The 12966-nt window shown below is 56.6% G+C and overlaps 1 protein-coding gene across 8 annotated transcripts in view; it reads right to left on the bottom strand.

Moving 5' to 3' along the window:
* Hdac4 (histone deacetylase 4) overlaps window positions 1-12966 on the bottom strand; it is a 256818-nt gene that overhangs the window by 46368 nt on the left and 197484 nt on the right. For 4 of the 8 annotated variants that reach the window (XM_076866635.2, XM_076866634.2, XM_076866638.2 and 1 more), the window contains exons 8-12: window positions 12289-12420; window positions 8764-8876; window positions 4638-4754; window positions 4360-4558; window positions 1881-2119 (exon numbers count right to left, since the gene is read on the bottom strand). In XM_076866635.2, coding sequence (XP_076722750.1) covers window positions 1881-2119; window positions 4360-4558; window positions 4638-4754; window positions 8764-8876; window positions 12289-12420 — 800 coding nt within the window. The remainder of the gene's footprint in view (window positions 1-1880; window positions 2120-4359; window positions 4559-4637; window positions 4755-8763; window positions 8877-12288; window positions 12421-12966) is intronic. The other 4 variants (XM_076866637.2, XM_076866640.2, XM_076866639.2 and 1 more) reach the window with 2 other exon arrangements.

Raw genomic sequence — 12966 nt, 5'->3', positions numbered from 1 at the left:
CCCAAGTGCAACGTGTGGCCCATGCCCACCACGCCCGTCGCCCAGAGTGCAGTTGTGAGCGAGGGATGGGGACGTAGCAGTCCCCCCTTCTGCCAGTCAGTGCTGTCTGGCAAAAGGCCTCTGGGGCTGAGGGGCCCTGGGGTGGGTGGCGAGCGAACATCCTGTGCCCACTGGGCAGGAGACGCCTGGTCTTGGCCCATGTGGGGCATCTAGCTTGGGGACGTTGCCACTTGAGAGCAAGGCACCCAGGGGCCACCTCCTCGATCATGTGCCTTTCAGCCTGCAACAGAGGATGCGGCAGGAGACCTGGCGAAAGCCACCACCGTCTTAGAGCAAAGGGACCCTTGAGAAGAGCCTGGGCCAGGCTGGAGTGAGTGGTGATGGGGCTGCCCGCTCAGCGCTCCCCTCCTGGCCCTGCCTCTGCACGTGGTGGGAATCAGGATCCTGGCCTCCCAGAAGACTCTCCTCCCACCACCCTTCCTCATCCTCATTCCTCAGGGAAACAGAAGGCCTGGACCTGCCCACAAGAGCCATGGCCAGGTGCCATGGGAAGACAAGAGTCAAGAAACCTCGAATCTGCCACAGCCTCAGCACTTCCTTCAGAAAACCACAGGTTCCCTTCTATTATCTCATCCTCTTATTTCTTTCTTGTAACAACTTTATTGAGACATATGATAGCTCTCCTTCATCTGGTTTCCCATGGCCAAGCAAGGTCCAAAAATATTGAATAAAAAATTCCAGAATTAAAAAATTCCTAAGTTTTAAAAACCTGTCTCCTAATCTGAGTAGCATGATAGAATCTCACACCAACCTGCTCTATCTCATCCAGGATGTGAACCAGTCCCTTTTCCAGTGTATCCACACAGAATATGCTACCCTCCTGGTTAGCACTCAGTAACAATCTCAGTTATCAGTTCAATTACTCTGGTATCACAGTGCTTTTATAAAGAGTTTTTTATAAAGAGTTCAGCACTATTCACCATTGCAAATAAGAGGGGTCTACTATAATTTATAGATCATAAAATTCATACCTTTCGGTAGTTCCCAAACTTACATAGTTGTGTAGTCATCATTCACCATCTGAGAACACTTCTATCATCCCTAATAAGAAACACTGTTCCCAGTGGCAGTCACTCCCCAGCTTCCCACAACACCCCCCTTGCCGTCTCTGGCCTGTTCTGGGCAGTTCACACCAGGAAAGCATCCAACATGTGCTGTTGGGACTGGTTTGTCCCACCTGTGTTATGGCTCCCCCACATCACAGCGCTCCACTGGTGGGACATGGGTGCCGGCTGCTTGGTACTGAGGACCAGCTTGTGTGTGGCTGTCTCCTTCCCTCCTGGAGGAGAGTGGCGGGTCCTAGGTAACTTGGAGTGCAGCCTTCAGAGGAGTCACAGGGCATCCCCAGCAGCCACTTCCCCTAGTGCTAGGATACTTGTTTCTAAGGCCAGCGTCTGACGAGACCTACTAAGCACCTGGGTTCCCCTCACCCAGCATTGCAGCACACAATCCTGCCACTTCCTCCTGGAGGTGGCTTTGGTGACTCCGGAGACTTCTATTGGTACAAGGACCTCTGGGGCTCTCCTGGCCCCAAACATCTCTGACAGTGTGAAGGGGCTTGGGAAGGATGCTTCGGGGACAGCACCACTGTAAAGCTGGGGTCTTCAGCAGTGGCTGGAGTGAATTCCTACTCGGTGAATGGTCTTAGGAAGCCCAGGAGAGAAGAGCTGACCACATGGCCCACCCCTCGCGTCGTACCAGGCTCCTGGGCCCAGTTTGCCGAGGGGGCCGGGAAAGCCCTGGGCCTCTCCTCATAGCTGCGTGAGCTGCTCCCGGCTGGCCTCCCCAGTCTCCAGCCCACATGCCCGGCCTGGACCCACCTTGCTCATGTGCAGCTGCTGCTGCTGGAACTGCTGCTTGTGCTTCTCCAGGAACTGCTGGTGCTGCTGCTGGATCACCAGGTGCTGCAGCGCCTGTGCATTCTGCGGCAGTGGCGCCGACTGTGTGCGCCCCAAAGGGCGGTGCTGCCGCAGCTTGTGGATGGATGGGGACACCCGGTCCGTACCAACCAGGGGCTGTGAGTGGAGGGGCAGCGTTCCCAGGCCTGAAAGATACCAGTCTGAAGATAATATGGAGGAAGAAACAGCAGAGGGGGAAAGAGGAAGAAGAGAGGGGAGGAGAGAAGGCTGTTGAGTGACTAATGGAGACGACCGTGACGCACACCTGGCAGCCCAGGCACCCTCTCCCAGGGGGCCACCAGCTGTCCTGCTGAGGGGCTAGTCCAGCTACAGGCAGAGCTCACGTGGGCTCGGGCCTGGAGACAGAGACTATCATCTGGAGACTCCTGAGGATCAGGTCAATGCACTGAATCAGCGGTTCTGCATAGAAGAGGCAGCTTCAAGAGGTCGGGGAACACACTACCCTGGGGACTGGTCAGTCACTTCTCCCACAGGGTCCTCTGTGTCCAGAGCACCCATGGAAGCAGGGTGTTCTAGCTATGGTATGCACACCCTTACACATCCCATGACCAGCAAGAGGGAAGGTCTGTGGCCAATCTGCAGGAACTCAGAGACAAACTGAGAGCAAAATTTGCCACGAGACACCAGGCCACCTCCAAGGCCCTGAGCTCTGCTGGGCTGCCCTGCACCTTGTTTGGTGTACATTCACTGTGAACCAAACCCACAGTGGGAAGGGAGGAGAGGAAGCAGGCAGAAGGAAGCGAGTCTTCTCCCAAAGCATGGCATGGAGAGCAGAGACCAGGTGCACTCAGCAGCTGCAGGGAGGCACAAGTGAGCACAGGGCTGTGGGCACAGCATGGGGACAGAGGGATGGGCAGCTGCAGGGCCAGGCCCAGCCAGCCCAATGCAAGGAAAGGTCCTTGGAAGATGGCACTTGTATCCATACGCCTCCTGCACTGCCTATCCAGGGTACTGCCTGGGGAGGAGGAAGGCCCCATTGCAAGGCTGGAGCCAGTGCTGAGGAGCTGGGCCTCTGCCCTGACCGAGCTGTGGAAAGCAAGCTCGCAACAAGGCCGCGGTCCACAGGAGGCTGGGGCCACCTGTGCATCCGAGACCCTGCACAGTGCCTGAGAAACCACACTGTACTCTGAATTGAAGCCTTCTGTGGCCGGTGGCTCCTGTACCCAATGGTGGTGTCCTAGAAGAGGACAGCTTGCTGGAACCCTGCTCAGGAGGCACCCTCCCTCAGGAAGATGCCAAGAGACCTGGAATCAGGGCCACATGGCAGGGAGTGAGGGGAAGGGCCCAGGAGATGCTGGGAAGGGTGGGAAGGGCCCTGGGGCAGAGTGTGGGAGGCGGAAGGTGAAGACTACTCTCCCAACCAGGAGACCCACACCAATGGGAATGGCAGGTGCTGGTGCTACCCTGCAGGGACTCAGGTAGTTCATACCTGAGCACCCCTACCTCACCGATGGGAAAGAGGCACACAGACTATAAGCGACCTCCCATGTCAGAGCAGGCTAAGTGCCAGCATCTGGAGAAACAGGCAGGGAGGGCTGGGCATGAAGCAAAGCCTGGGTCCAGGTGAGATGCTGCACTCAGGGCTGGAGGAGCATCTCCTCTGTTCACACAGACACTGGGAGCCAGTGTACCACTCCTGCCCAGACCCGTGGTGAACACAGCCAAAGCTTTAGGGAGCAGCAGCAACAGGATGCAAGGAAGCCAACAGACCCCAGAGCTAGCCCACAGGCCTCCAGCCAGCACCCCACCACGACAGGCACAGGGCTCTGCCCACTATGGGTGCACGGCTGGCCAGGCCAGCACTGAGGTCAGTCCAAAGGCAAATTTTGAACAAGCCTATAGATGTCCAGGAGAACAGTCACTTGAGCTAAGTCATGGACGGGCATGGGGATCCAACCCATGGGTGTGTGCTGGACAGCACCACAAATCCCAGCACATCTGAACAGCTCTCCTGCTGCTGTCACTAGGTCGTTACAGCAGGATTCTCGTTGTCCTCTAAATTGTGTTTTTCTAAACATAACCATCCTCAGCACACATTTCTACAGTGTTTTGTTGCCAAACAGAAACCAATTATTTGCCCAAGTCAATTCTGTGCTTCCAATATGTGTTCACTTTGACCGACACAGAAACCCTGACCAGAGGGCTGGCGCACTCCTCCTGGGAGTGAGCAGAGGGGTGCCCGGCACCTGCCTGGACGCAGCGACCGAGCTGCTTGCGGTTGCAAGGTGGCCCAGTCACAGGCCAGGTGCACACACAGCACTGGCAGGCCTGGAGACAGGTGCCCTGTGCTGTCCCGCCTGCTCCAGAAGCCACACGAGGCCCAGCAGGAAAGCCCCACACTGCCAAAGCTCTGGCTACAGCACGAGGCCCACACGCTCACCTGTGACGAGGGACGTTTGTGCAGGCGGCTGCTCCAGCAGGACCATGTGCTGCAGAAGAGGGTTGTGAGCCGCCCCACCATCCCGCTCCAGAGGAGAGGCGCTCAGGTAGGGGGTGAGGTGGGTGCCGGGGAAGAGGGGGATCCGCTGCTGGAGGGCAGGAAGAGCCAGTCGCTCAGCCTCCTGCTGGCCTGTTGCACCCTGGAAAGCACAGCCAGGGATGTCTGGGCGCAGGGCTACGACCGTGCCCCGAGCCACAGACCCACGGAGGCTGACTTACAGCAGCAGGGCCGGTGGCAGGAAGTCCCAAGGTGATGTTGGGCAAAGACGGCGACGTATAGAGGGGGAGTGGGGCGACCGAGCCTTCTCGAGCCACAAGTCTGTGCGCCAAGCTGGTCTGCAGACAGAACACAGTGACCGTCACCCTAGAGCCTCTGAAGCGGTGCGCACCTGGAGAAAGGTGGGCGCCTGGGCCATTCCCTAGCAGCAGTCCTCGGTCTTCTTGTCACTGCACCTTGCTCCTCATTCAATTTGCTTGTACACCATAAAACAAGCAGAAGACAACTAGGACAATACAGTAAAAACACATTTTTTGTGGCTGGGAATATCTTTCCAAACATGATAATGAATGCAGAAATCATTGAAAAAAACCCCTGCTCTCCTTCCTGGAAGGCAGAAAACTGTGGCTATCAGCATGGTACAGGGCAGACAGAGGTTCATATGCAAAGTGCTCACAAACCGAAGTGAGGAAAGTACACAGCCGAAACCAGGGACCACAGAAGATATCCTACTAAGGGGGAATAAACTCATGAAGAAAACACGCAGCGTCATCAGCCGTCTGAGAACACGCTTAAGGACTGAGTGCATGGTGACAACCTGATTTTGGGCACTGGGGATTGAACCCAGAGGCACTTAACACCTGAGCCACCTCCCCAGCCTGTTTTAGGTTTTATTTAGAGACAGGGTCTTGCTAAGTTGCTGAAGCTGGCCTTGGACTCATGATCCTCCTGCCTCAGCCTCCTGAGCTGCTGGGATCATAGCATGTTCCACTGTGCCCGGCACATTGGCAATGACTTTTAAAAATGCTAATACCATCTTGGAACAGAGGAAGGGAAACACATTACGGGAAGACAGCAAACTTGGTGCTTTCTGCAGAACAATTTGGCAATCTATCAGAAGCCTTAAAAGTGGAGCTGACCTTGATCCTGAAACTCTACTCTTAGGATGCAGTGTTAAGAAGGATTCCTAAGGAAAAGACCCATGTGCACACAGGACCTGGCCACTGGGCTGCTCATGGCAGCAGTATTACAGCTGCAATGTGCACCTACTCCAGCCACACTGGCATTAAGTGAATGAAGGTGCGTCGCACACTCGACTTGGAAGAGGTCCGGATGTGCCCCAATGATCATTACCTGGATGCTCTTCTGTGATCAAGTTTTAAGTAGAAAAAACATGTCATAGAATCATGTACTTTCTAAAACTGAGCTCAGACTACTCAAGCGTAAGCCTGAGGAAGGAGCAGAGGGCAGATGCTACTTCACCCAAGTGCAGCATCTCACCCTGGACACAAGCTTTGCTTTACGCCTGGCCCTCCCTGCCTGTTCCTCCAGATGCCGGCGCTTAGCCTGCTTGCAGAATGGATGGGCTTGGCAGGGGACCGGGCTCTACTTGGTCTGCACCACGCATCCAAGTGCACTCTAAAGGAAAGCAAGAGCCAACTATGGGGGGACACTGTTCAGCTAGCATGGTGGGCAGGCAGGGATCCGCATGGCATGTGACTCAACGATTCCATCGTATCACAAAGGCAGAGGGGCAGCTTGAGTACTTTAAAATTTCATTTACAAGAAAACAATTTATGAAATGAACCTCAGGATAAGTTGAGGTGACCTGTCTGCAGCCCTGCTAGAGAACATGGGGCGGGTAGCAGGAAGGCACCTACAGGATGCGGTGGTGGTCTTTCCACAGTGCCCCCAGGGCAATGGCCATTTGCTGCTCATGCCCGCCATCTGCACGCTCAGCCAAGGTATCCTGTTGGAGACCAACCCCTGCCTCACGCTGCAAATGCTCACCAGGAACTTGCAGCTGTGTCCCTGGAAGGACACCGACAGAGCCTCTGCTCTCAGAGGAACTGCTCTGACCGCCCTTGGGATGGCCACAGATGCCTATGCACAAGGGGTGACCTTGTGGCTTTTGGGATAGGCTTTTCCTAGACATTTTTTTAAATTTTTTTTTGGTGAGGGGGGTTCAAAAGTGAAAGACACCTGCAAGTCATGCTTCCGAGAAGACGCCCGAGCTTGCCAGGACAGCAGGGCTCTCCCTAAGGAGAACTGCTCGTTTGGAAGTTGTGATTCCTTTATAATCAACATTTTTTTTAACCTAGTCACTCTGAGAAATAAAGCTGCCTCTGTGAATTTGCCCTTTTGAGAAGAAGTGGATGCTCCTGCTGTCTCCAGGGGGCACCTGGGAGCAGGCCCCGAGCTCTGTCGCTCCAGGACGGGCTGGTCTGCTTTCTAGCAGAGGCACTGGCTTCCTCAGAAGCCCAAGGGCCTGTGGCTGAGCACCTGCACCTCATCTCTGGCTCCAGAGCTCTGCTTCCCCTAGAGGGCCTGCAGGACATGGTGGTCTTCCATAGTGGCCTCAGGGCAATGGCCAGAGGAAGAAGAGAGAGCCAGGCCACCATGCCACCTCCATTTGCACCAGATGCCCCACTAGGGCAGTCCTGCTGCCTCTGGACCACACGGGAGGATGAGCCAGCCTTTGGCCAGGAAGCAGGAAGCTCTGAAAATCACCAATCCTAATGGCATCTGAGATCCTAAAGGGATGTCCATGTGTGGTCCAGCATCACAGGTACCCCACCTGTGGTGATGAGCATCTGGGATGAAACTTGGACGGTCAGACTTGTATAGTTCTTGTGACTCCTTTCATGTCTCTGACTTTACAGTAGCTTAAGTTATATATCCCACAGTTTGTAACAATCAATATATAACTTAAACCAGAACCATACAGGTCCCCACAAAAAGGCACTGCCACGATGACTCCCAATGCACACACCAAATGAGCACCTGTGCCCATGAGCAGCCCTGGGACCTCCCAGGGAGGGGTGAGAGCGACCCTGGGGACTCCCCAGGGACGGAGCGACTTCCAGCTGCATTCTGAGTTAACTGTAGGCAGAGCCCAGCTGTGGCCTGCTCGCAGAGGGCTGTTAAAACATCTGACAAGTAAGTACATACCTAAAGTGGTCAGTTGAAGAGCACAGATAAGAAGAGAAACTGAAGTATAATGTAAAAATAAGAGGAACAGGAGCCGAGGAGCCCAGAGACAGCGACCCTGGGGAATCCCTCCCAGCGGTGGCCCTCGTCTCTACAACGTCTTTTATACACAGAGGGTTGGGACTTTAAACGAAAATGCTAAGCCCGCGTGTCCCAGCTTGGATCTGCCAACCTTTGGAAGGGCAGCAATCCTTTCTAAATATTTAAGAAGCAACAACTACACTTAATAAATTGCAGCCTCTGTAGGTTGACGCTCAGAACACGCGGGAGGCTCGTACACTCTGCTGCACGCGGCCGGCCCTGCGGCAGGCAGCCTTCCTGGCCGATCCATCAGAAAGCTCGCTGCTGAAGTAGCCCCCGTGCCCCTCCCAGGCCCAGCACCCTGAACCCTCCAGACCCTTGTATCCTGGCTGGCCCAACTCTACCCACCAGCTGTGGAGCTACCCTCCCTGTGCTGGCCCTCGGGATGGGGACGCTGGGCAGTGAGCATAGGGGATGAGGGTGCTGGGACCTGTTGCAGCCAGGCAGGGGTGACCCACAGCGCTGGGTGGGTGCACCCTCCTCTGCTGAAGCTCCAGTGCCTGGAGTCACCCCCTGAGTGGCATCAGAGCACTCCTGGCCCATGCTCATTGCTCACACCCTCCCGGATCATTGCACCCCTCAGAGTGCATTAAAAGCAGGGTCAAAGAAGGGGTGCTGGGTCTCATGCCTGGAGCCCTTGGTTCCCTGTCTGCCCCTGTGGTGCCAACCGTGGGGGAGCCACCCGCTCCCGACTCCTGCTGCTCAGTGCTCCTTGTGTCTCCCCAATGTGACCCTGTTGTTCTCACCCAGCAACTCCTCCCACGGGCCTGCTGCCTGCCAGGACCCGGTGCATGTCACCTGCATCATGACACCCTCTGTTGAACATGCTTGGGGAGAGGCCGGGGAAAGATGGGGCCGGAGGGCCCCGGGTGTGTGGAGAACAAGGGTGCTCATATTTCAGGGAGGCTGCGATGAAGGGGGGGAGGTAATGCCCAGAAAGCTCTCCCCAGGGCCAGCCCCATGCCAGTTCCCCTTGCCCCATGCTGGCCAGGTCAGGGTGAGTGTAGGGGTTGGATGGCACAGAGTAGGCATGCCACTGACCGGGAGTACACTGACCTCGGCTGGGACGCTGGGCACAGCAGGCACGATGCCATTCTCAGTGCTGACGTTGCCGGAACTGCTGTTGGGTGAGCTGGGCCCAGACCCCGGGGCACTGCTGCACGCAGAGTCTGCAAGTGAGAGACAGTGGCTGGGGCCAGGCCCGGGGTGGCAGCCGCCTCTGTGGGTTTCCGCTTGCTAGCCTGCTGGCCGGCACAAATCCCAAGCAGAAAGAACATGGCCGCGACTCCAGAGTGGGCAACAGGAGGCTATCCGGATTCCTCAGCCTTGCTGCTACCTCCTGGTGAGTCTGCAGAACTCAGGACTCCGTGCAGCCTCTGCAGAGCCCTCTGGGAAGTGCTTGCTATCAACTCCATGGCTTTCGTGAATTTCAGGACGGTTTGAAGCACCTGAGAGGTAAGCTCCTAAACATTTATTAACATTCTAGCAACAAAAGACTAAGAACACAGAAGCCAAGCAACTCCCGACGGTGGAAGGTCAAGTTTACTGTGCTCACTAAAAAGCTAGTTAATCAAGAAGCCCTCCGTGACTGCTTGGAATGTCACCCCTGGTCTTCCCAGGATCAGCAAGTGCCCAGCAAAAGAGCCAGGGGCCTGGGCTTCACCAGCGTTACTTCAGAACACACCAGACAGCTGCCCCGGCCTGCCCACCAGGCAGTGGGCTGGGAAGGCTCCAGCTGACCACGACTTGTGAGAGGAGCCAAGGCAGGTCCATCTCTTCTCACACGGGCCACTGCCCCCGACTCTGGACACAGCAGGGACCCTGAAGGGGGCTGGGGAATTCCTCTGTGTACTGACCCTGAGCACACAGTACCTCCTCATTCAACTGGAGAGCACCCCAGCCCACAGGAGGCTGCTGTCCACAGGGCAGACTGGAGACTGGCTTCAAGGATATCCCCGGGTGACAAGGAGGAGGATGAGGATAGGTGGTGGGCATGGAAGCCACTGTCCCTTGTGCTCCACAGCAGGCAGGTTCAGCTCCAGCAGCTGTGCTGTGCTGAGCTATGAGGTGGGCGCCATCCTTATCCCCTCTGCACAGAGAAAGCTGAGCCAGTAATGTCACCTTCCCTAGGCCACCGGGCTTGCAGAGGACACCAAAGGCGAACTGTCCTCAGTTGCTGTGGGCAGGCTGAAGGCTCAGCTACCTCTGTGGACCGAGCTACCTACCCAGGAACAGCTGGGCGGCCAAATTCCTGAGCCAGCGCCCAGGCCCTACCCCCTGCTCCTGCCATCTACCCGACCTTGGCCAGCTCCTGTCATAGGCCCCACCTGTCCCTCCTCTCTCATGCCTCTCACTCACTCCATCTACCAATTGCCAACTCCAGAGCGTGGCTTGGCCCTCTGGTGGCGTCACCTAGGCTGAGCAGGTGTCCGCCATCACTCGGCCTTCTCCTACCCCTGACTCCACATTGCCATCCTAGGAGTGGCCTTGCCTGGGCCCTCTTCCTGACAGTGTCTCGAGGAAACCCTCTGACGCTGCCTGGCAGGAACAGGTGGCCGCTCCACTGTGTACACACGGGCAGGGCAGCGTGGAGTCATGAAACACAGCCACCCGACTGCCACCCCCTTAACTGACCCACTCAGGACTCTGACCTGAGGAAGCAAGCTCCCTGCAGGACCACGGTGGACTGTCTACACTGGTGAGAGAGGCCTGGCAGCAGGGCCAGAAGGTCCTTGAGGTTGCTGTCAGGCGGAAAGGACGTGAGCCGCAGCTATACAGCACCTCACAGGGCGGGGCGCACCCTGGGGGTTGGAGGGCCGCCTGGGCAGGGCCCCCCTCTTGCTCTTCATCCAGCCTGAGTCTAACAAGTGGCAGAGTGCGAGGCTGCCGGTCCGTGACTTCCTGCACGTCTACGTGGCTCTCTCCTGCCCCAGGACTCCACCACCTCCCCACTGCGTGTGGGACCACCTCCCTGCAGCCCTGACTGTCCCAGCTCCTCTCCCAGCACTGTCTCCTCTGTCCATCAGACACAGTGCAGAGGCCACCTTCTCCACAGCTTCTGGTCTCACCACCCTGTCCTGGGGCTGCTGGGGCACCCCTTCATCTAGCACGGCTCAGCACTAACCAGGCCAACCATGTGACAGCCGGGGGTCCCCAGGAGGCTGTAAGCTCCGGGAAGGCAAGGAGCTTGTCTCACTGCTTCTGTGCCCAGCTCTGACATTTAGGTACCATTAAGCAGTCACTGGGTGTGAAGCAGCTGGCTGAAGGCGCCATCTTAGCAACCTTTGGCTGGGACGTTGTGGGGTCCCATGTACCACAGCCAGCCTGAACAAGCCTGCACACGGGGACAACATGCCTGGGTGTTAGAACAGTTTTCAGCTCATGGGCCCCAATTCCACAGAGTCCTCCTAGTTTATCAGACTGGTGCGAGCTGGGCTCCAATATCCCTTGATCTCTCTAGCCAGAAACTCTCTACACAGAACCATCAGAGGAAAGAGCCACTCACAAAGGAAGACAAGGACGAAACGGGCACTCCCAATGGCATGAAGGCCAAGGCCAGAGCAGCTGGAGAGCCCTGGAGCACACAGGGCAGGGATGGCCAGGCCACGTCCAGAAGGGAAGCTCTCCTCTCATGCCTCAGGGGAGGGTTGTGCTGAGACCTGGCCATTCACCAGGAGGGGGCCAGCTGGGAACCTCTCCCGCCTCTTCCCCAGCAGCAGCACATTCCCCAGGACACACTGGACACACTGGACTAAACCGGCCCAGGGCACTCAGGACCAGCCCCACTCATCCCGGCCTTCCAGTGCTCCTGGCCTCCTCTCCAGGTCATCTGGGAGCAGCCCTTTTTTCCTGGTGCCAGGACTTTGAAAAGTGGAGGTGCACCTGGAGAATAGGCCCTGAGGTGCTGGGGTGCAGCTGGGGGATGTGCTCCCTGAGTGAGGAGCTGGGATTCACCCAGGGCACAGGGTGCTGAGTGAGATGCACCTGTGGGACTTGGAACTCTGGAGATGCTGGGGGACACCTGTGGAGAGGGACTGAGGAGTCATGCTTCTGGACAGGTGTGTCCTCAAGAGGCAGGAAGTGGCCCGGTGGGTCCTGGTCCTCACAGTGGGGTATCTGGGTAGGGAGTGCTCGCGAGGTTGCTGCCCTCAGAAAGGGGCTGGGAGGGGGTGCTGACCCTGCCTGTTGGCATTCTGCTGGTGTGGACCACTCACGGGGCAAGAGGCACCAAGGCACCACAATGGAACAGCGAGCCCCTGGGTGTTCTCCTTCTAAGCTCATGGACACTGTTCTGTGAGCAGGGGGAGCAGGCAGGAGCAGGCAACCTTCAGAGGAACCTCAAATACATCTCCCATGACACAAGGCGCATCACGTTTCCACGCCTGGACCTAATACCTGACCCAGGGAGCGGGCACCTGTTGAGGCATTCCTGGTACTGACCCTCAGTGGCCTGCCAGACACTCTGGGCTGACAGCGCCAGGCCCAGCCACAGAGTTTCAGAGGCACCACAGAGGAGCTGGCTTCCACAGGAAAGCTGCACAGTGCGGCAGCAGAAGCAGTTTATCTGCTTGCCTGACATACCTGTGACATCCAAGGGACGCTTTTTTAGAGCAGTGACCACAGGCCCATCTTTCCTGCGCAGGAGAGGGCTGCTCCGTCTCTCAGCCACTTTCTGCTTAAGCCTGGACCTCAATTTCAGGTTGGGTTCAGAAGCTGCAAAGAAGGAGATATCATCACAGCGAGGCAGACACAGCGAGGGTCAAGGGTTTCACAATGGTGGCTTAAAGTTGTGCACACTTGGCCAGGCAGGGTGGCACACGAGGCTTAGGCAGAAGGATCACAAGTTCAAAGCCAGCCTCAGCAACTTAGGGAGGCTCTAAGCAACTTAGTGAGACTCAATCTCTAAATATATAAAGGCTGGAGATGTGGCTCAGGGATTAAGTGCCCCTGAGTTCAATTCCTGGTATCAAAAAAAAAAAAAAAAAAAAAGCACACTGGGGTAATGACCACTCAACATGGCAGTGCTGGGCTGACAAGGGGTGCCGTGTGAAAGGAAGCGCCTACACCTCAGCAGGAGACGGGATCCTGTCTGATTTACTAGGCAGGGTCCAGTGTGGGTGACAGTCATTTAGTGGTGACATTTCTTAAATAACCTCCTCCTCGTTCCTTCCAAGCAGACATCCAACTGCTTGGAAGTCTGAGGGAAGTGGACACAATGGGGGCCCTCTTGGGGCCGTGGCCATGGTGTCTACATCTTGC

Source organism: Callospermophilus lateralis, chromosome 9, assembly GCF_048772815.1.
Source record: "Callospermophilus lateralis isolate mCalLat2 chromosome 9, mCalLat2.hap1, whole genome shotgun sequence".
NCBI classification, from domain to species: domain Eukaryota; kingdom Metazoa; phylum Chordata; class Mammalia; order Rodentia; family Sciuridae; genus Callospermophilus; species Callospermophilus lateralis.
Note: the sequence above shows the minus strand (reverse complement) of the source record. Positions and strands in the feature narration are given on the sequence as shown.